The sequence below is a fragment of the Bidens hawaiensis genome, unplaced genomic scaffold (genome assembly GCF_021521415.1).
Source record: "Bidens hawaiensis isolate Kalapana, Puna unplaced genomic scaffold, B.hawaiensis_p1.1 tig00045242_1, whole genome shotgun sequence".
NCBI classification, from domain to species: Eukaryota; Viridiplantae; Streptophyta; class Magnoliopsida; order Asterales; family Asteraceae; genus Bidens; species Bidens hawaiensis.
Genome location: NW_027498027.1, coordinates 37593 through 62266, shown reverse-complemented (window position 1 = coordinate 62266; position 24674 = coordinate 37593). Strand labels below are relative to the sequence as shown.

The following is a 24674-nucleotide window of genomic DNA, read 5'->3' as shown; positions in this document are numbered from 1 at the left end:
TTTGGTAAAACATTTTAATGACAGAACATTTTTAAATTTATATTATTTTTCTTTTCAAAACATCAAACATATGTGAGGTTGAAAGTTGGACTTACATGCCACGCAGTTCAGACTTACAGGCCTTTCATTCGAAACATGATAGGACTTACTTTTGTGCCCTCATCTCTGTAGTTCTAAAATAAACCCCTCATGTTTGGATTTTCTTTCAAAGTTTGTGAACATTTATCAACTTTTTGTTGAATAAATAGTAAAGAATTTTTGTTCACATTTGTTCTTTGTCATTCTCAATAAGATACTTCATTTTGGTGACCAAATACCAACAGGCTCGTGTATGACTGGATATTCACTTTTCTGCCTATCATTCAAAAAGATGTATATTGGAACATGCATAGACAACAATGTAACTTCACATTAAGTTTAGCAGTTTCATTATGTTTATATCACCTCAGATTTTACACATCATGGAAAGCAACCACACATATCAATGACTGCACTAATTGTCTTTTTAGCCTATTAAATCCATATGATTGGCAAAATAACCAATGTACTATCATTTCCTAAAGGGTTGGATCAATTTTCAATAAAAACCCTTTTAAGCTTTTATAAAACTTGAACTGAATAATCTTATCATATCTCGTCACCATATCAACTTGCTCTGTTTTGTAAAAAATGTTTTGAGCAAAATTCACTTGAAAAACTTTCATTTGAGTATTTAATTTTGACACAAAAACACATTTTGACACAAACATTTGTAACATATTCGAATCTTAAGCACGAATGACATCATCAAAACAAGCAGACTTCACACAATGCATAGTCTAACATGTCACACCCCACCAAAACAAATTTAATTCTTGATTTTATCTTTTCTAACACAATTCTCTCACTAAGTCTTCACAAAGTCTTGCAACTAATTCAAGCGATAACCTGCATATGCGTATAAAATAGAATTTTGTCAACAACACATGTTGAGTAAGCAACACACCAGTTTAGTTGTACATATAGTATATATAACAAAATACGTAGCTGCAACAAGTCATATGAGAATAACAAAATAACCAAATGAGCAAGTATAACTGAGATGTCGAGAAGCACAAAGGCTAACGACTGGCGTATGATCATACTAGACTGAGATTATGTTGGACCTCTCCGAATGCGGAAGCATACAAAGCAAATAAGCACATAAACAAGTAAGGTATAAGTTGTTAACACATAAGACAATAGTTGCAGTTTTGAGTATAAGTATATATGAAAAGTATATTTACGCATATGTCCCCAAAACGTGAGAAAACAAGTAAAATAGGGGAATGTGGTACTCACCTTAGCAATTAAGCAAGAGATATGGATGCGTTAGGCTATAAAGATAGATCGAACTATTCGGGAAAAATCGACGAGATATCCTAATAAGGAATAATTGAGGAAAATAAATATGGATTGACTAATGGAACCAAGATTAGATAAAGGTTCGGGATTCATTGATCGGGTTCATTCCAACGAAAGTTTAATATTACAAGATTTATTATCAATTTTATTACTTTTATTTAACAACGGTTTACCATCAAAATATCATTTTAATTATATGAAATTACATAAAAAATACTTAAGTAAATATTTATAGGACTCGGGGTGAATTATATAAAGAGATTGGTTTTAAGTAATTATTTTAAACTAAGAATACATTTAATGTATATATATATTCACCATTAAATGAGATTGTTTTTGTAAATAATAAAAGATAATTAATAAATAATAATATTTGTATACGTTATGGTCTTTTATAACATACTTAAACTTTTAATCTTCTTTTCAACTAACAAGATTTTACTATGCATATTAACTTATGAATATTAGTAAACTTTTTATTATAAAAACCTTTCTCAATTTAAAAATATTATATATATATATATATATATATATATATATACCAAGATTCGAAAACATGATTAGTTGATATGTCGGTATTTACAAAAATATGAATTAGTTCAAATTTTATAACATTTAAAAGTATCAATTATTGATGTAATATGATCAAATATCAATTTATAAACAAAAGTCAAAAATAAAGGGGCTGGGGGGGAATCGAACCCACGCCCCCATCGGCCTGAATGTTTTTACCATACAACACGTAACCAACTGAACTACACAATCAATTGTTTATAACATAAGAATCAGATTTTATAAACAGACTGACCCGGATCCCGAACCCCCTTATGAACCCTAGAAATCAACTTGCTCAAATCCGTTATACTATCGCATAATTGATGTTAGGGCTAATATAGATTGATCAATGACGAGTAAATACGTATAATCAATTACCTCATATGTTTACGAATTGAAGGCGAACGAAAACATACAGCCGACGGCATAAACTGATTACGAACAAGGTACGGGCAGAGCTTAAAAACGTAATTAAACATAGGGGTTCGCTTCTTCGGGTATCCAGCATCGTGCATACGAGTTTAATTGAGTTTTGATAAAAAGTTTGATGATATAATAAGGTTTACCCTAAAGACGGTTTATAAACATTAAATACGAAATCAATCTGGTCCGTTTCCTAATACATGGTGTCGGTGAACGCATTAAGGTAGGTATAACGTGTATATTGATTCAGTTTCCATGATTATGGCGAGAATTAAGCAACAAGAAATCCTAATTGGGTATCCGTTTCTATATGGGTCGGGTTTGAACACGGGTTAACGGGTTATTGGGTTATGGTATACAGATTTTGCAAAATAGTCCTTGTACTATGGAAGTGGAAACAAATTGAGATTAAATTTTAGGCTAGGGTTTAAAATGCAGATAAGACATAGTGATTTATTATATATTAATTAAATACAATAAACGAATAAAATATTAGATACTCGATAGACGTGATAATTTTTACCGATAAAAGTTCCCGAATATAAAAACGGGTCGGGTTAAATTAATAAATATTAGTTAGGAGAAACCGAGTTGTTACAGTCTCCCCTACTTTTGGGAATTTCGTCCCGAAATTAAAGGAGATTCTAACCAAACCAATAAACTTTGAGGAAAAAAAAAATTTTAAAATAAATTTAAAAATTTATCATAGCACAAAACTTTGAATAGTTAAAATAACGCTTCAAATGCAAATCCGATAAGAGCACTTATATATAGGATGTACCGGTGGCGTATCCACCATGTCCTTATCATCTTTACATTTGTACCATTATCCCAACTACTTTCGATTCTATATTATGACACACGATCTTACGCATCATGATTTCCATGCGAGGATTTCGATAATTATATTCCGGACCATAATTATTTTCATCGTCGGATGGTCCACATGATTCGTCCCATCGTGTGGATTTACAAAACATTTGATTAAAACATGACTTTGAGGAAACAAAAGTTTTAATGAGTTTTAATTTAGAATACTAGAAAGTCACCAATGTATAAAATAATTTTAAAAGTTATAGTGGATTTAAATAAAGCAAAGAAATTTTAAGTCGACTTTTGTAAAAATACAAGTACTTAAAGTTTAAAAGGGCGTAGATTATAAATAGTTAGGATTAATGAAGGTAGATAAATAAGATAGAAATAGGCTTTAATAAACAATCTATTAACAAAAGAGACTTTATTCATAAGATAGAAGATAAATAGTTCAAATGGGGAAATAATTCAAAGCCATAAAGAGGCGTTACACTACGTAATTAAGAAAAGGCAAAACAAATTAAGATAGATAGAGGAAAACGACAAAAGGCTTCGGGGTCCTTGAGTAGCTTAATTGACTTGACTTGAAGCACCATAAGCAGTTGCAGGAGTAGGAGCAGTTGAGATAGATTGATTCGGCATTGCCTAGAATACTGGAGCTTGAACGGTTTGCAAGAAGGTTGTTTGGTGGAAATATATCTGGCAAACTTGAGATTGTGGTTGCGAGGTTTGGTAGTGTTGGGTTAAGTAAGGTTGACATTGATTGATGGGAGGAGCTTGAGGGACATGAGGTTGATGGGTTTGAGCTTGGTAAGCATGGGTCAAGTAGTAGGGTATTGTCGTATATTGGGCTTGATGAGCTTGGGTAAGTTGAGGGCACGCGTTACGGAGGTGATTTCGGTTTCCATAATGGTAGCAATCACGAGTATTAGGAACGCCGGATTGAGCAAGAGGGGTAGGTTGTTGCGAAACAGTTTGTGCAGTAGGCGGGACACGACAGGTGTTAGCAAGATGGCCATAACGATTACATTGGGTGTAGCGACGGCATAGGGATTTAACTGAGTGATGATGGTTACAAACGGAGAATGACGGAAAAGGACCGAGGTAAGGTTTCTTGTTTGAGGAGACTTGCGGGTGGTTAAGATTTGTTGCAGCAAGGTTCTTACGTTTCTTGTTGTGAGGATGAGTGGAGGTAGATGGTTTGTAGCCACCAGCAGAGGAATTAGTGGGGGAAAGTTGAATCGGTTGCATTGATGTCCTGAATTCGGGTCACTATCCTAGGGATCGCAGCAGCTATCTCTTTGGCGATACAGGCAACCATATGGTTATGGTGAGAATCAAATGATTCATGTCGAGGATAACGTTGGTTTCTTGAATGAGACATTCTATAGGGACCAAAAATGAGGATTTATAAGATGAATGATAAATTAAAGGAATCATAAGAATAGTGAAATGTTTAACTATGTAGATAACATATAAATATGTTGCGTTAAGAAATAAGGGGAATTGCGTCATGAGGATCAAAAGTAAAAGTTTATAAGATGTCTGGGGTACATTGCGTAAATAGTTATTAAATGGTGTAGTCAATAAGATTAATGTGTGATGACTACATGAGGAGTTATGTCAGTTTAAATTTTGATTATTAAGTTTAAATAAACTAACGAAATATAAATTGTGGATGTTGGCCTCCCATGTGCTTTCCATGGCAACTTGAATGGCCCAACGAACTAACGAAAAACAACTGAGTTGGACAGGCCATGAGCGTTACATGGCAATTTGATTGTCCCAACTAATTAACGAATTAACAATGCAATGAAGTTTGTCGGCCCAATGAGCGTTACACTGCGTTTTAACCGACCAAACTAAATAACGAACTATCGAAAAAAATGTGGGTAGTCGGAGAATCTTGTGAATCACCACGTTGATTACTCCAACAAAAATACGAAAACAAGTTAAGAAATAGATAGTAGGAGTGCCCATGGGTTCCATGGATTTTTCACCCAACTAACCATTTAAATAACGGAACACAATAATCGGGAAAACCGAGTTTAGCCACGAATCACCATGAATTCGGTTAAAATCAACCTAAGGTGTCGGTCATATGGCATTTATGGGTCTCGCTCGGGTCCATAGGGTTGAGTACTGTGGTCAAGTTATCACCCAGGTAAGGAATAGTGTCTTACCTTTGGTTCTTGAAACCGTTTTGCCAGTGCCCAACTCACAGTTTCTCTTCCCCTTTCATTTATCATAGGGACATGTCACATAACCTAGCCTTAAGGTTTACGAGTGAAAACAACAGGCGGGAATTCTTAAGGAATTTCCCGAAAATAAAAGCAATCTACTTTTTGAAAAGTTTTCTTTGAATGTTGAGGCATAGCCTCGGAATTTGTGTGTGTGCATAACAATAAATAATAGGTAATTATCTAAGAAAGCTCTAAAAAATTTAAAATTGAACACATAAAGGTAAACAGATAGGCACGTATAGGATTCCTAAACATGTGTCTAAGGCAATTTCTAACGACCTATCTTAAACCTTCGGCTCTGAAACCAATCAATCACACCCCAACCTACGGCGGAAATGCCGGGGCGCGAACTGATTGTCACAGCTCTCAAGGTTACTATCATGCACAATATTTAAATGACGATATCTATTAATTTCATTCAATTTTCAAGTAAATCAAATACAAAATAAAACTCATTAAACAAACAATAAACACAAATTTAATTCTTAATTTTATCTTTTCTAACACAATTCTCTCACTAAGTCTTCACAAAGTCTTGCAACTAATTCAAGCGATAACCTGCATATGCGTATAAAATAGAATTTTGTCAACAACACATGTTGAGTAAGCAACACACCAGTTTAGTTGTACATATAGTATATATAACAAAATACGTAGCTGCAACAAGTCATATGAGAATAACAAAATAACCAAATGAGCAAGTATAACTGAGATGTCGAGAAGCACAAAGGCTAACGACTGGCGTATGATCATACTAGACTGAGATTATGTTGGACCTCTCCGAATGCGGAAGCATACAAAGCAAATAAGCACATAAACAAGTAAGGTATAAGTTGTTAACACATAAGACAATAGTTGCAGTTTTGAGTATAAGTATATATGAAAAGTATATTTACGCATATGTCCCCAAAACGTGAGAAAACAAGTAAAATAGGGGAATGTGGTACTCACCTTAGCAATTAAGCAAGAGATATGGATGCGTTAGGCTATAAAGATAGATCGAACTATTCGGGAAAAATCGACGAGATATCCTAATAAGGAATAATTGAGGAAAATAAATATGGATTGACTAATGGAACCAAGATTAGATAAAGGTTCGGGATTCATTGATCGGGTTCATTCCAACGAAAGTTTAATATTACAAGATTTATTATCAATTTTATTACTTTTATTTAACAACGGTCTACCATCAAAATATCATTTTAATTATATGAAATTACATAAAAAATACTTAAGTAAATATTTATAGGACTCGGGGTGAATTATATAAAGAGATTGTTTTAAGTAATTATTTTAAACTAAGAATACATTTAATGTATATATATATTCACCATTAAATGAGATTGTTTTTGTAAATAATAAAAGATAATTAATAAATAATAATATTTGTATAAGTTATGGTCTTTTATAACATACTTAAACTTTTAATCTTCTTTTCAACTAACAAGATTTTACTATGCATATTAACTTATGAATATTAGTAAACTTTTTATTATAAAAACCTTTCTCAATTTAAAAATATTAATATATATATATATATATATATATACCAAGATTCGAAAACATGATTAGTTGATATGTCGGTATTTACAAAAAGATGAATTAGTTCAAATTTTATAACATTTAAAAGTATCAATTATTGATGTAATATGATCAAATATCAATTTATAAACAAAAGTCAAAAATAAAGGGGCTGGGGGGGGGGGGAATCGAACCCACGTCCCCAGCGGCCTGAATGTTTTTACCATACAACACGTAACCAACTGAACTACACAATCAATTGTTTATAACATAAGAATCAGATTTTATAAACAGACAGACCCGGATCCAGAACCCCCTTATGAACCCTAGAAATCAACTTGCTCAAATCCGTTATACTATCGCATAATTGATGTTAGGGCTAATATAGATTGATCAATGACGAGTAAATACGTATAATCAATTACCTCATATGTTTACGAATTGAAGGCGAACGAAAACATACAGCCGACGGCATAAACTGATTACGAACAAGGTACGGGCAGAGCTTAAAAACGTAATTAAACATAGATGTTCGCTTCTTCGGGTAACCAGCATCGTGCATACGAGTTTAATTGAGTTTTGATCGAAGTTTGATGATACAATAAGGTTTACCCTAAAGACGGTTTATAAACATTAAATACGAAATCAATCTGGTCTTGTTTCCTAATACATGGTGTCAGTGAACGCGTTAAGGTAGGTATAACGTGTATATTGATTCAGTTTCCATGATTATGGCGAGAATTAAGCAACAAGAAATCCTAATTGGGTATCCGTTTCTATATGGGTCGGGTTTGAACACGGGTTAACGGGTTATTGGGTTATGGTATGCAGATTTTGCAAAATAGTCCTTGTACTATGGAAGTGGAAACAAATTGAGATTAAATTTTAGGCTAGGGTTTAAAATGCAGATAAGACATAGTTATTTATTATATATTAATTAAATACAATAAACGAATAAAATATTAGATACTCGATAGATGTGATAATTTTTACTGATAAAAGTTCCCGAATATAAAAACGGGTCGGGTTAAATTAATAAATATTAGTTAGGAGAAACCGAGTTGTTACATAACATATCCTAATAACATCATCATATCAGATTATACATATTCAAAAGCAACATAATCAAAATATCAGATAAGCACACACATTTCAAATACTTATCCTGATATTACACATATTCATTTATCATTAACCTAAACATCAAAGATACCTAAGTTCCATAGATAATCATTCAAAGCACATATCAGTTAACATCAAAAGCACTTTCACACAATTCAATATAAATAATCAAACAAACACTCATCAAGACCTTCATAAAGATAGTCAGTTAGCACATAGAGCACACATCATCAATCAGACTTCATTTGAGTTGATCATTCCCAGGGCTATCAAAAGAAAGTGGAATATGGTTTTATCAAGTGGCTTGGTGAATAGGTCAGCCAAATTGTCACTTGTATCAACTCTCTTCATTTCAGTTAGACCTTTTTCATTACAATCCCTAATGAAATGATGTCTGATTTCAATGTGCTTGTTCTTAGAATGTTGAACTGAATTTTAAACAATGAAAAATGCAGCAGTATTATCAATATAAATAGGAGTGTTCAAGAAATTCAGAGCATAATCCAGCATTTGTCTGAATCCATAGAACTTGTGCAAAACAGGCAGATGCATCAATGTACTTAGCTTCAGCAGTTGAGATGGACACTGTAGTTTGTTTCTTGCACTGCCAAGACACTATCCAATCTCCCAGAAATTGACATCCACCAGAAGTTGACTTTCTGCTCATGTTGCATCCATCATAATCATTGTCAGTATAGGCAATTAGATCAATGGAATGGTTCTTTGGGTACCATATTCCCAAATCTGGTTTCCTTTTCAAGTATCCTAAGATCCTCTTGAGCAGTCATGTGAGAGTCCTTTGGACTTGATTGGAATCTTGCACAAACACATACAACAAACATAATATCTGTTCTAGAAGCAGTTAGGTACATCAAGGTTCCAATTTTGGCTCTATACTCATGTTCATCAACAAGCTCCCCCTTTTCATCTGCTATCATTTTCTCATGGGTGTCCATTAGAGTTGAAGCAGTTTTGAGATCTTGACATTTGAACTTGTTCAAGATGTCATGTACATACTTTGACTGGCATAAGAAGATACCATCAGCCTTTTGTTGAACTTGCAACCAAGAAAGAAGTTCATTTCTCCCATTAAGCTCATTGAGTACTTGGATTTCATCACTTCTTCAAACTCCAGACACTTTGTTCATTTGTTGACCAAAGATAATATCATTCACATAGACCTGAAGTAGGAGCAAATCTCTTCCTCTACTTTTGTAAAAGAGGGTCAACCATTAGCAAGCAGGTGGTTTGATAACTCATCATACCAAGCTCTTGGAGCTTGATGCAATCCATACAAATCTTTGTTTAACTTATACACTCTGTTAGGATAATCAGGGTCCTCAAATCCCGGTGGTCGAGTTACATATATCTCCTCTTGTATTTTTCCATTCAGAAATGCAGATTTGACATCCAGTTGGAATACTCTGATGTTCTTTGAGGCAACATAAGCTAAAAAGATTCTTATTGTTTCAAGTCTTGCTACAGGAGCAAAGACTTCCTCAAAGTCAATCCCTTTTTCTTGTAAGCATCCCAATGCAACAAATCTTGCTTTGTTCTTAATAACATTTCCTCTCTCATCCCTCTTGTTCCTAAAAACCCACTTGGTTCCAATGGCATATCTGTTTCTTGGCTTATCTACAAGTTCCCACACTTGCAAATCTTTGAATTGAGCCAACTCCTCTTTCATTGCTTCTACCCAAAAGTTGTCTTTCATTGCTTGAACAATGTCCTTGGGTTCAATTTGGGATAGAAAGCAGGAGTACAAACAAATGTTTGTAGATTGACACACTTCTTGTTACTCTTTCATTGATATCTCCAATGATGCTTTCAGGTGGATGATTTTTCTCAATATAAGAGGATTGTACAATCACATTAGTAGACATATTTGTGTCAAGATTTGTGTCATTGAGATCAACTTCATCAATGATCAAATCAGTTGTTGCATCATGAAATTCAGGTGCTTTTTCATTATTCTGTTGTGATGTAGATGCACCTTTGTTTCCAATATTCAAGGTTTGAAACAAATTTTCAAATCTTGCTTCTCTTTCAGCTTTTCTTTGAATTTCATCTTGATTGCTAGGATCTTCCTCATTCAAGACATGATCATCTTGAACTTCTTGGTTGTCTTGATTACCATGTTCTTGATCTTGTCCTGGATTATGACCTTGGTCATGATTTTGAACTTGATCTTGAACTTGTTCATTTTCAGCAATTGAAGGATCCTTAATGAATTTATATTCAGTTCTTTTTCTAGCAACCTTGGAACACAATTTGTCCAAATCAATCTTCTTTTGATTATTCTCTTCAATCACACTTGTTTTGTACAAAGTTTCATCAAAGTCCTCAGGATAGATCTTGAAGGACTTGATTAACTTCTCAAGATCAAAGAGCCATGAAGCTCCATCAACCGTATTGAATTGATTTTCATTGAATATTACATCAGATGATTCAATCACACTCAAATGGTCTTTCACATAGACTCTGTAGGCTTTTGAGTGTGTTGAATATCCAACAAAGAAACAATCCAAGGATTTACATTGAAATTTGTTAAGATAGTCTTTAGTGTTCAAAAGTGAGCGTTTGCAACCAAATGGCTTGAGAAACTTGATATAGGGCTTTCTTTTAAACAAAATCTCATAAGGAGTCTTGTTTTGACTTTTGTTGAGAATGACTCTGTTTTGAACATAACAAGTAGTGTTTTATTGCTTCTCCCCAAATGATAACAGGCAAGAAAGCATCTGCTAGCATGGTCCTTGCAGCCTCAATAAGTGTTCTATTTCTTCTCTCTGCAACCCCATTTTGTTCAAGAGTTCTAGGGGCGGTGAATTGATGAAGAATTCCTTTTGCTGTGCAAAACATGACCCTATTCTTGAACTCAGTCCCACTGTCACTTCTCATTAATTTCACCCTTGCATCCAATTGATTCTCAACCCTTGTCACACATCCCTTGATTAATTCAGCAACCTCATCTTTTGTACTAAGGAAATAAACCCAAGTATATCTTGAAAAATCATCAATTATCACTAAACAATATCTATTTTTGCCAATACTTGGAACACTCACAGGACCAAAGAGATCCATGTGAAGCATTTCAAGCACTTGATCAATTGCATTTATGAGTTTTGTCTTGTGAGGTGACTTGTACAACTTACCCTTTCAACAAGAGATGCAATTGTCATCAAGTTTGAACTCCCTTGTAGGTAAAGCAATTACATACTCACACTTAACAAGTTTGTTCATGTTCTTTAAGTTGACATGCCAAAGCTTTCTGTGCCACAATTTGGTTTCATTTTTAGTAGCCTTTGATACAAAACAAGTACCTCCCCTTGAAATGGCATCCTTCATATTCAGCTCATATAGATTACCATTTTTTGGAGCCATCATCATAATCATATCTGGAGGAATCACAAAGTCAGGTTTGAGAATAAAGCAATGAGAGTCATCAAACCCAACCTTATAACCTTTATCACACATTTGTGAGATGCTCAAAAGGTTATATTGTAATCCTTCCACATAAAATACATTATCGAAAGTGACCTTTCCATTAGTCAGAATCCCTTTTCCCACAATCTCCTCCATTTTCATCACTCCCAAATGCAAGTGGGCCTTCAAACTTCTCTTCATAATTCACCAGTAACCTCTTGTCACATGTCATGTTCCTGGAACATCCACTGTCCATATACCATACTTCATTGACTGGTGTGGATTGTTCCTACACAAATCAAAGAAATTGATCAGTTGGGTAATGAAATGCAAGCTGAATCAACTTGCAAATCATCATTGACATGGACAATTATTGAAATGGAGTTGGGAATAGGTTTAGGATCCTCATAAACTACTTCACAAGTGTCAGAATCATCTGATTCATATCCTGTGTCACTTGTACTTCCCACATAAGGAATGATACTTTTGCATTCTTCTACCACATAATCTGTCTTCACACTTGGTGCAACAGATTCATTCCTTGGTTTCTAAAGGAATACATAGGGTTCATATCCATGTTTTAACAAGAATCTTCATCACCATTAAGCTCTCCTAGTTTTCTTCTTGAGAACACAGCCTTCTTACTTTTCTTTTCTTCACCTGGTGACCTTTCAGAATCATCAGCCTTAACTGACTTGGTGTCTTTGTTATGAACAATTCTTAAAGTATTCTTTCTCACAACAGGTTCAGGTTTATAGGAAGTGTGTTTCTTTTCACTTGGTGGACTACCTTCTTCTCATCAACATCAGTGGTTTTCTCATTCCTCACAATTTCTCCTTTTCTCAACACATCACTTTTGTCTTTCACATCTTCACATTTCTTTCATTTTCCCTAATACTCATCATACTTCATTTTGTAGAAACTAAAGTCTTGTCCAAACTTTGTTTCATTTGGGACACGAATTGGCTTGAATGTAAACCTTTCATGACAAGAATCAGTGTGATGACCATATTCATCACAATGCTTACACGAAACCTTTCCCTTGAAACTTTCACTTGACTTTCCGTTATTGAATCTTTCACTTGGTCTTGGGGTTTCAATGCCAATAGTTTTCTGAGTTTTGAGACCATTAAAGTCAACTGATAATTGGACAAATTCTTCAATCTTGATGTCTTTCCTCTCAACTGGCTTTTCACAAATGTTATTCTTTCAAATTTTATTGGCTCATCATCCAAATTCTCTTTGTACCTTGACTGCCTTCTTTCATATTCTTCCATAGTTTCAACTTCTCCAATGTTAAATAATTCTTGACTTGAGAAAACAAGGTATACATGAATGAATTGATCACTGATAAAGGTTTCTTTGGTCTTCTTATTGTTATTGATCTTTATCTTCTTCAAAACCTTTTTGCTTGGTGGCTTCACAGCATTATAAGTCACCTTAGGTTTTTCACATATATCAAATGACACATGTTCCCTTCTCATTTGTTCATTATGTTTCTTCATCTTTGGTGTGAGAGGTGGTAACAGTGGAAGTTTGTCAGTTGAGCTTGTTTTCCCTTTCTTTTGTTATTTAAATTATCATCACTTGAGCATTGATCACTAGAATCACTAAAATCATCCACATTTAAACACTCTTCATCAAAGTCAACTTTTGAGACTTGAATCCCTACAGAATTTTCATCTTTCAATTTTTATTTTACACCAAAATCTCCATTCTCATTCACTTCAACCAAATCATAGTTTTCAAGAAATTCTTCTTTGTCTTTGAAAGCATCTCTGAATTAATTAAGGTATGCTTCTCTTTTCTCCTTTTTAACCTTTAATGAATAGTTGTTAAAAGGTGGATGAACAAACTTATATTTGTCTTCTTCTTTGATTTTTTAAAAAATACCACAAATATTTCCAGTTGATACAAGATTCTTCAAAAATTCATTCTCAACTTGAAATGTGGTATTTTTCACCTTTTCATCAATCACTATCTTCTTCAAACCTTCAATTCCAGTCACATACCTTAACTGTATTCTATAACTATCCATGCAGTCTTGTTCAAGGCTTTTGAACTCTCTTCATAGGTAACATCACTTGCTTCATACACATTTATCATGCTTTGCTTTTTGAAACATTACTTTCAAGTTTTCCTACTTTCAATATCAATAATCCAATGGTTTCAAGTAATTCAAGTGTTGAGTTTGAATGTACCTGAGTTGAAGAAGATCCAACTTCACTCTCAATTTTAGCCATAAATGCCACATTGGCCGTTTCAATTTCATTGGCATGATCACTCCGATCAAATCCACCTTCTTGTTGAGCAGCAACTGCCACATTTCCTTGGTTTCTGGGTTGATTGTTGACATTATTTATGTTGTTGTTTGTAGGATCTTGTTGAAGGTTCTGATTGTTGCTTCTTAGGTAATTCTGATTTTGAGGAACAACTTTTTGGTTGTGATGTGGTTGTTTTTGAAGTTGTTGTTGTAGTTTCTTTGTTGCCCTTGCTGATATTGATACTGGTTTCTTGATTGTTGGTTCTGATATTGATTGTTTGGGAAGTTTCTTGGTTGATTGCATTACCTTCCATTCCTGTTGAACAACCTTTTGCTTCTGAGTGCTAGCATAGCAGCTTGCCACAATAAATCCATGTTCTCCAGATCATCATCATCAATTTGCTCAAGATCATCTTGAACAACACTGTTATGGATCATGTTCTTGGCAACTAAAGCATTATATGAGTCTGTGAACATTAAAAATAGGGCTTGATATTCATTTCCTTGCCCAACATTACCACCAACATAAGGCGTATGCCCACTGGCCATTGAGGCTGTGTCATTATCATCAATCAGCTAAACATTGAACCTTGACTGTCCACTCTGATTACTTGAACTTCCAGCAACAAAGCCTCTTGGAGTGTCACCACCATGTTCACTTGGTTCTTCAATTATTGGAATTTTTTGTTGGTTCTTCACAGACAGGTTTCCCATTGGAGCAATGAGCGTATTAGATACTTGAAAACAAGGTTTGTCTTATTTTATCATCTCATTCTCAATCATCTCAATCTCTGTTGTTTGAAGAAAGCAAATTACACCATCAAGCTTAAGAGCATCGTAATTTGGATTCTGCCTGATAACGTAGACGCAATGAGTTATGGAACGGATACCGGTGTGAGGACAAAGATGGCATTAGAAGAATGGGCTTTTGATAAGTTGAAAGAGAGGCAAGAAATAGAACTTAGAGCTGGTGGTTTTGGAAGAGGGAAAATAAGGGAGTTGAATGGTGAAACGGTTGATGAGGAACAAGCTAATAGTGGGGATAATGTGATGGTTGATGTGTGTGTTGGTGATGAAGAACAGCAGAATACCAGTGTTCATGAAGGACAGAAGAATACAAGGGTTCATGATATGGAGGATATGAGTGTTGGTGATGTCGAACAGGAGAAAGAATTTCAGAATGTAAGCGAGGCTAACGGTGTCTGCAATGAAGGAGAGACTGCTATTATTGAACTCGAAGTGGAGGATCCGGGTGTGTGTGACCAAGGTCGTGACAACGATACTGAACGCGTTATTGTGGATGAAGGTGTCGGTAATGGAAGCGTTGATGTTCGAGTAAGTTTTTTAGTAACCTTTATTTTGCATTAGAATTGTGTTTCTTTGTTAGTAGGCGGTTGTTAGTTTCTTTTTTTTTAATTCGGTGTATTCTGTGTAGGCACAATGTAAACGGATGGAGGATTTGCTACAGGTTATATCAGACGTGGGTAAGCAGTTTGATGGCGGTGTGGGTGATTTGTTGTGTAAGTACCCAGGTGATGAGGATGTTGAGAAACTATATGATAGATACCGAGAACTTGTTGGAAAAAAAACTGAACAATACCCCAGAGAAGATGTCACAAATTTGGCACAATGACGAATGGCTAGAACAGGTATTTCATTCTTGTGACGTTGCCCAGATGAAGAAGAAGAAGAAGAAGAAGAAGAAGAAGCCAACAGTGGATGCAGAACTTGTGATTGGTTCTGCCCCATCATTTAGCTTGGGTCTGACACAGCATGTTGGGGTTTGTTCTTTGCAGGAGTTGGGTGGGAATACTAATGTAGGTGCAGATGGTGTAGGAGTTGAAGGCGTCTGTATGTCACATGTTGTTACTGTTGCGAGAGTGGATAATGTAGGCAGAGATGATGTAGTAGGTGAAGGTGTATTTAGGACACCTATCGGTGCTGTTGCGAGTGCGGGTTTTGACAGCGACGATGAGCATTTGCCTCTGAATGTCCTTGCTAGTAGGTTGAAGGGAAAAGCTATGGTTGAGGATAGGCCGAAAAGGTTAAAACGGGTTGGTTATGCGTGCAAATCAATGTATGTTGATAGGCCGGTTAATATTAATTAGAAGGCGACAAAATCGGAGAAAGAGGTTTGGCGATACATGTGGAAAATTGGAGGGCCGATGATGTAAGTTAATTTGTATTCATGTTTATATTTATGTTTGTTTTGTATTCATATTTATTTTGTATTAATAAGAATAAGTAATATGTTGAGTGTTTATTATTTGTTTGGTGTAGGGAGTTGATTTTCTATACACGGGAAGGTCGTAATGGTTTTAGATGTTGGTTTAAAAGCTTGCAGCCCGACATAAACATTAGCAACAATGTGGTTGAGTGTTGGTCGTTGGTCCTAAACAACCATGAGGATAAGCATGGATTCGAGTCACCATATCGACTCTTTTGTGGTTGCACTGTAATTGTAGGTTTTAATTTAGTCCCGGTTTTTTCTTAATTTTTAGATTTGTTATGCTTGATGTGTTACATAGGCGCTAGTATAACGTTTAATTATTTTGATTGTTTTTGTTTGATAAATAAGTTGCTGATGGATTGGTTGTATTTTATGTTTACTTGACAGAACGAAGGAAATGTAGGGTTTGGAGACATGGCTGAAAATGCAGTTAATGGTATTGGGAGAAGCAACATAGCATGCGTAATGACAGGAGATGGTAGCGGAATGAAGCTGAGGCCATACGAGATGATATTCTTTCCAATAAAATATGTTGACCATTATTATGTATTGTGTTTTGATAGGAAGAATATGGAGATTGTGGTTATTGACAGTGTTAACCCGGAGAAGAATAAAAGGAGGTCTCAGGTAGTGAAGGCTAAGGATGATGAGTATCTAAACAACTCAGTGAAAACCATTTATACTATGGTAAGAGGCACATGAATTTATGAATAAGATGAATGATGTTTATAGTAATGTATTGTAGGTTTAATTACTATTTACGTTTTGCAGAAACGGGCTTTTTTCGACTACCTAAATAATGTTGGACACCCGAGAGCAGCTTCGATGTTCGCAATAACCCCCACAAGGTTGATGTTAAAGTGGCAAACTGCAAAAAATTATGAAGACGCTGGTAATTGTATGATGAGGCATATGGAGACGTATATGGGAATTAAAGATTGGGACTGGGGGCTTAGTGGGGATTCGAAGACGCAAAAGAAGTAAGTCATGAGTTTAAGGATGAAGTATGTTGCGAAGATTCTTCTGGCGGACATTAACAAGCAAAGATATCGTATATTTCAAGTTTTAGAAGGTCAGTGAAGGACCGGAAGCTGCATCTGAACTGATGGTTGTGTTTCTTTTGTTTAAGTATTATTTTACTTTATAGTTGTTTCCTACTAGAACTATTTTTAAGTAAAATGTTCGTCCGATGCGTTTTGAAGTTTGTATTTTGGATGAATGTAACCGATAAGGATGGTTGAAAATATGTTTTCGTTAAATATTTTGAACTTAAGTTAGTTTGTTGGTTATGTTCGTTTAACAAGTTCAGCTGTATACTTGTAAGATTGATATATAGTTGAGATGGTGTAGGAAACTGCAAGGCGTAAAAACGTATATCAGTATACGATTTACGTGTGGGTCGACATAGTCGGTAACACGTACTATTTAAAGTGTATTTTTTATGAATACCCGTGTTTTGGGTGTAACAAAAAAAACCGAAACATGCCCTAAAATATATCGTACGGGTTCTATATTAGCTATGTGCATTATGAATCGAATGTTTTGTGAAAACAAAAATTCTCATTGAAATATAAATTTAACTAAGTTCACAGTCAAAGTTCATACACTGCTTTTGGAGAAAATGTTCTGATTATTAAAATATAATATCCCTTATAACATTGTTTATTAAAATCTAATATTATGTCTGATATGAAAATTAGTTTTAGTCAAAGTTCCTACACTGGTCTTAGGAAAAATATGTTGAGTATTATAATCTAATATGCCTTTTAAAAATGATTATTTAAAAGTAATTTCGTGTAGATATACAGTAAGCCGTCGGAAGATAAAAGAAGTACACGAAAGGTTTTCGTACACAATTCTGTGAACTATGTGAAAGTTCCATCATTAAGCGCCAGAGTTCCCTACACTGATATTTTCTTTAAACCTTTTTAAGTAAAGCGTGTTGTGTATGCACTGACGCCCCAACACTAGTTGTATTTACACATTTAGCAACAAAGATATAATATCAGTATACAAAGATTTTACGACACAGGTTGTGTACAGTGTGTGTCGGTTGATAAACCAACAACTAAAAGAAAATGGTAATAGTAGAAAACCAGTTAGCAAATACGCCTAACAAAAAGGAATATATAAATAACAAAATTGTTGGTTAGGAAAACGTTACAATACGCAAAACATAGCAAAAAAATAGTTAACGTTTCAGCAAAATTATATTAGTGTACAAATGAGAAGTTAATCAGAACTTGACGCGTAGTCGTCTTCTTCTTCGTCTTCTGATGTGTCTACGTAATCTTCCTCATCAGTCGGCCCATTATCGGAGTCACTGTCTAAAATTCCTTTCTCTCTTCTTAATTTCCTTCTCAATTTCCTTGCTTTTCGCACTTTTTCGCAGTTGCGTTTATCATGATCGCGAACTAGCTTGTTACACTTTTTTCACGTCCTTCTGTGTTTCTTCCTTTTTCGTCTAGCTTTTTCTCCAGGACCAATGTTCCGCCTACGCTTACCGGAACCCTTTGTTCTTATTCCTTTCAGAGCAGTTACAGTTATAGCTTCAGGTTCTCTCACTTCAAGCAAATCTTGAATTATGATTGATTTGTTATTACATGACGATTCGTTGGGGATTGTTTGCCATATCTTGTCCTTAAGTTCTTTCATTTGTTCTACCATATCTTAAAGCAAATCAACGTCGCCTCTTACCCGATCTGCACATTGGTTGGTTAAGTTTATGAACTCTTGTCGAAGTTTAGAGTTTTCATCGAGAGGGGCGCCATATATGTATTCAATATTGAACATTGATGAGGATAGTACATCTTTTCTCCAGCGAGGGTGGATGTAATCATCAGGTATTTTGTCAAAAAGATCCTGTTTGAACACGCAAAATACATGGCGTCAATGGAAACCAATCTGAGTGTACAACCGGCATGAACAGGAAAAAGAGTTCTCTGATGTGTTATGAGTTACCTACATAAGACAAGACAATATATGTTAGTCCACTAATGGTTGAAGATGTTATAAATTGAAGAGTGGTTAACATTGGTGTTAAAATTACCTTAAATTCACCAACCAAATTTTTGTTTTGGTCGTGGTGCTTAACAAAGTGTATATTCCCTTCGTTAAATGACTCAATTCGTTCACGGTAGCAACAATAAAGGCACTCATATATCTCTTCTTGTATGTCTTTAAAAATAGCTTTTGTGTAGACGTGAGAAGCATGAAGTTCAAATGGCAAGTGGGTCGACATAGGCGGTAACGTTGTTATTGTGTCATACTGTAGTTGCCTTTGAGTGAATCGTTGCGCGTTCAAAGCTTGTTCAAAGCAAAGCATGAACTCGACAAGTGTGTTGCCTTCACTAGAATAGACTTTGAACTGTGAGTTCTGACTTTCACATCGAGATGTTGTTTTCATTAAACAACACATTGGTATCTCTCTGAAGTAAGCAGGTACCCACTGATGACGTATAACGTACATGTCATTCAACCACTTATTACCAGATAAATCGAACTCCGTTATCATCTCATTCCATCGGTCTTCAAATGTCTCGGGCTTTATGAAGACGTTCCATACAAGCTTTATGGACATGAGATTTTATTTCACCGTTACGTTCCATTTCTCCTTTAAGCTACAAAATACAAACAAAAATTAGTAAATTCTGGTTGGGTGTAAAAACATATAGCAGTATCAAAATGTAGGAGGTTGAGTTGTTATGTAGTAGTAATCCTACATCAGGTTGACTATAAACATGTGGCTAGAGAACTTTCCTACACATGAGGCTGTTATGTTTTCCTACACATGTGTCTGTACGGGGTGAGTAAGAAGCTAATGATATTTGTTTGTGTTACCGTAGACTATGCCTATGATATATCTTTTTTTATCAAATGTGTGTAGGATAACTAAGTTCAGACTACATGTGGAAAATGATATTCATGGGTTTTAAATGTGAAGGGTATGGAGTGATTACCTTTGTAGGTATTTTATCGGTTACATTCCACATGCACAGTCTATGATGAGATTCCGTCAAAACAACCGAAACAGCTTGTTTCATTATGGGATCCTGGTCCGTCAAAACCAACTATGGATGTTTACCATGAGCTTTGATGAAGGTCTCCAATAACCATCTATAGGAGTTAGTTGTCTCGTTGGAGATTAACCCTGCCCCGAAAGTCACACATTTTTTGTGGCAATCAACACTCGTGAAGGGGACAAAAACCATGGAGTACCTACAACGTAATGATTAATGATGTTAATGATTATTTGATGAAAAATTATTTACAAATATAAAAATAGTGGATACTAACCTGTTAGTATGGTATGTGGCGTCGAACGCTACTACATCGCCAAACAACTCGTAGTTAGTTTGCGATATATCATCAGCCCAAAAAATGTTCCTTAGCTCTCCCTCTTCAGCAAGGTACTCAAAAAAATAGTTGTTGAAGTGGGTGCTATTATCCTTAAACATGTTAATAACCATCTGTGCGTCTCTGTCTGCAATGTAACACCAAACATCTCGAACATGGTTCTTCCAGTCATCCTTAGTTCCGCGTACAAGGTGCTGACCACCCTTCAAAGAACTTTGGACACGATGATCTTTTGTAGGACCGAAACCCATTGTTTGTAGACCTTGAATAAACTCTTTTTCCGAGAATTTCAGTTGTCTTTTTCCCCTAGTTAAGTCCATGTTATGCTCACTGACAAGATCATGATTATGGGGCTCATTGAAATGATACATAGTGTATATTTCAGCGCCTTCTACCACTTTAATGTTCACTCTTATACATGCACCTCACCCGGTAAGTTTACTTTTCGTGTTGCGTTGCTTAGACGTTGATGCAAAGTTCATGGTGTCAATCGGCTTGAAGCGGCGATTACCATGTCTAGAGCAAATAATATATCGATGTGTCAGAACACCTTTTGTTTTAGTTTTGGTTGCGATCCGTATATCGAAACCTGCTTTTTCTGCATATGACTTGTACATAGTGATGACATCTTCCCAACGGTTAAAGACTGCATCTTGTTTAGGTTTAGAACGTGTGGAACATTCGGGATCCAATACTTGGTTCTGTTCGGTGTGAAGTAACTAGTTGGTTGCAAGGTGTCTAAAACAATTAAAAGATCAAAAGGTTAGAGTGTTGGAAAAAACATGATTCTTAATATAATACGTTTTTTGTACTTACGTTCGTCATTAATTTCCGTATATGCGTTGTTAACGGCTTGGGGACTTTGTGTCGTGTTGGTTAGATTGGTAGACGCTGATGAGAGGGTAAAAGGATAAAAAATAATTAAAAGATCAAAACGTATAAAATGTTGTGAGATAACATGATTCTTAATATATTACGTTTTTTGTACTTCGTTCGTCAATAATTTTCGTTTATGCGTTGTTAACGGCTTGGGGAATTTGTGTCGTGTTGGCTAGATCGGTGTTTGCTGATGAGAAGGCGTAAAGATAAAAAGATAGCATTCTGGTTAGAAACAAGTAAAATATTTATGTGTACACAGACTTACATACCAATCGCAACCATACATGTATATCTTACAATTTCTAAGCTAAGTAGTGGGAAACTGAAATGACAAAAAACGGAGATCTAGTATCACAGATCTTCGATAAGTACACGTATGCACTTAAAAACAAAAGAAACTTAAATCAATATACGTAATCAGCATCAGCAAACATAACGACATGCCTATCATATTAACCTACATCATATAAGATTAATCTACACAGACGTAAAGCAAAACAACTTCATATCAGATTAATGAACCAAAAGCTGATGTCAAAATGAATGTAAATAAAAATTAATCTGCAGACATGTAAAACAGACCAAAGAAACACAACATGTGTAAATCCATATGAACCTACACGGACATAATCAACTACCTACACATTAATGGACAACAGGTTTGGAAGAAAAACAAAATTAAATCCAAACGAACCTACACATACGCAATACACTTCAACAACACAACAAAATGCCTAGAAAATTAACCTACACAATCAAACACAACAACATCTAAATCTCGAACTAACCAACAAAAAAATGCAAGCGTCTCGAAATATAAACAAAATCATTACCATTTATAACAAAAACAAAATAATCAATAACAATCTACTATAAGAATTACCAGTTATATCAATATCAGACAATAACAAAATTACCAGCTATAACAAAAACAAAATTATAAAAAACAAAATTATTATTACCCTACACAACCTACACGACAATTAGCTATAAAACTATCAATATTGATAACAATCAATAAAAAAAGTACAAGTTAAAACAAAAACAAAATTATCAAAAACAAAATTATGCAATAACCTACACCACAAAATCGATAACAATCAATAAAAAAATAACCAGTTATAACAAAAACAAAAATATCAATAACAAAATTATCAATAACCTACACAACCTACACCACAACATCTACATATCAAATTAACCTACACAAAATTGAAAACAGCCTCTCAATATATAAACCAAATAATTACCAGTTATAACAGAAACAAAGAATCAGACAAAATGAATGAGTGAAACAAATTGAATTGAACAAAAAATAACCTTCATATAATGATGATGATTGGTTATCCATCGCCTCTTGTTTACCAATATAAGAATGCGATTATATATTGATGTTATGCCGGCAGGTAAAGCCAATTGTTTTATATTTTTATAATGAATACAATGGTTGTAGTTGAAGAACATTTATAATTAATTATGGATTTTATTCTTAACAAAAAAAACATACTAATAAAGGGTGATGTTGATGTAATATCATGTCAAATAAGGAATGAGTTAATAAAGGATCAATAAAATTAATAGTGAATCATCCTATGTTATAAGAAAACGTACCAATTTACAATTACTGATGGTTCAAAAGTGATTTTAATAATAACGATAACATAACCTGGTTATAGAATATCCAATTCGGAATCACTAAGGATGGTGGAGGATAACTAAAGATCGCAATTACTCTTCGATAATTTATTTCTCAATCATCTCTTCATTTGATTGCCTTAAATTATATTTTGTAAGAAATCAAATTGATACTAAGTGAAGATCGCAAATTGATAATAAGTGAAGATTGAGATAAATCAAATTTTGATAATAAGTGAATATCACAAATTGTTAATAAGTGAAGATCGCGATCATAATAAGTGAAGATCAAATTGATAATGTGGATCCGATTGAAAAAAAATAGATGTTAAGATAGGGATAATATAATCTGATATATAAATTTCAAATAATATAAGAATAAAAAGAATTTAATTAAACAAAAAAGTTATTCCAGCATATTTGTTTAATTAAACAAAAGTTTCCATATAAAATAATTATGGGCTTTTACCTTCCTACCCCTCCATTTAAAAAAAAAGAAAAATAATAGGAAATTTTATTGGTTGAATCAATTTCTCTTATTTCTTGTAATAATTTGATTTCTTTCTTAAACTTAAACCTATATATCTACTATTATAATAAGACTAGGTTTGTAGGTTTTTTTTACAGGTGTCCCTTTCACAGCAGCCCTTCATTCAATTTTCTATTATTTTGACACCTGGCGTAATATCCTTCCAGTATTTTGACGGTTGTTCCGGAAAAGAATTTATGCAGTTATCAATTATTATCATCATCATACGGGTTTTTCCATCATAATCTCCATGATTCCAGCCCCCAAATCATTGTTTCGATCATCTCCATCCTCACTTATATTTCCTGTACAAGCCCTAACCTTTCTTCTTCCTTGTCAAATTCATAGTTGAATTGGTCAAATTGGAAGGTTCGTTTGTGTAAAGATTTAAGCGATTCTATTTAATAATCTGAACCAGTCCAATATGACGAATTTATGAAATAAATTTGTGTAAATTTCTTATGAATCGATTTGTACTTTTTTCGGTGTAAACTAATTTGTGAAATTTTCAACAGATATTTGGACCACAATACCTAGCGGTCTACATGTTTCTCCCATACGCTGGTTTTCGGAGCCCTAATCAAATGTTTAGGCTTCTGAAGAAACACTAAGTGACCCCGGCAGATTACGGATAATCTTAGGGTTAAATAGATGCTTCCCACGAGGGTTAGGTCCGGCAAAGATGGTTATTCTTCTGATGACCTGCAAAACAGACACCGTGAGCTCGTCACTGAGAAGGGGGGGTTCCTCCTTGTGACCACCCTCCGGCGTGAGAATCAGACTAGATTGCTCTGAATATAAGTGTATATTAAGAGAAATAGCTAGAGAAGATAAGATCATCCTACCGTTCCAAGGTGTTGGAGTATTTATAGCCGAAGGTAGGTTTCCAAGCAGGTACGGCCAGCTGTATAATATTCCTTTTCCACCAACTATGGGCTACGTACGTGCCATGATGGGGGTTGGTGGGTAGGCATCGGCTGATAGTGACATGGCCGGCTATGTACTATTCCTTTTCCACCAACTGCAGGCTATGTACGTGCCACGATGGGGGTTGGTGGGTAGGCAGCGGCTGATAGTGACATTTTGTACTGGAGCATGCTCCTCCTCGTACTCTTGTCGGTGAGCTGTCACCCTGTGATTGGTTCATGGGCTGCTTTGGTCAGATCTTTTCTATTTTGTCCATACCTTGGCAGGTATAGTACAAAAGATCTTCCAGAAGAGTACGGACTGGCTCTTTTGGGCGGGAATATTCCCGCCTTGCTCATTCCTTCTTCAGGTGACATTGCTGAAGTATTAAGA

At 34.8% G+C, this 24674-nt stretch overlaps 2 protein-coding genes across 2 annotated transcripts; both read right to left on the bottom strand.

Annotated features, from left to right (window-relative positions):
• Nucleotides 1-18865: 18865 nt before the first annotated feature.
• LOC143595478 (protein FAR1-RELATED SEQUENCE 1-like) lies at nucleotides 18866-19556 on the bottom strand. Its single transcript, XM_077074473.1, has 2 exons — nucleotides 19026-19556; nucleotides 18866-18937 (listed from the first exon to the last, which is right to left on the bottom strand). Exons 1-2 carry the CDS (start codon nucleotides 19554-19556, stop codon nucleotides 18866-18868), a joined length of 603 nt encoding a protein of 200 aa, XP_076930588.1.
• Nucleotides 19557-20046: 490 nt separating this feature from the next.
• On the bottom strand, nucleotides 20047-20652 carry LOC143595480 (protein FAR1-RELATED SEQUENCE 5-like). The gene is made up of 2 exons (XM_077074475.1): nucleotides 20273-20652; nucleotides 20047-20194 (listed from the first exon to the last, which is right to left on the bottom strand). The coding sequence occupies exons 1-2, from the start codon at nucleotides 20650-20652 to the stop codon at nucleotides 20047-20049; spliced, it is 528 nt and encodes a 175-aa protein (XP_076930590.1).
• Nucleotides 20653-24674: the final 4022 nt, after the last annotated feature.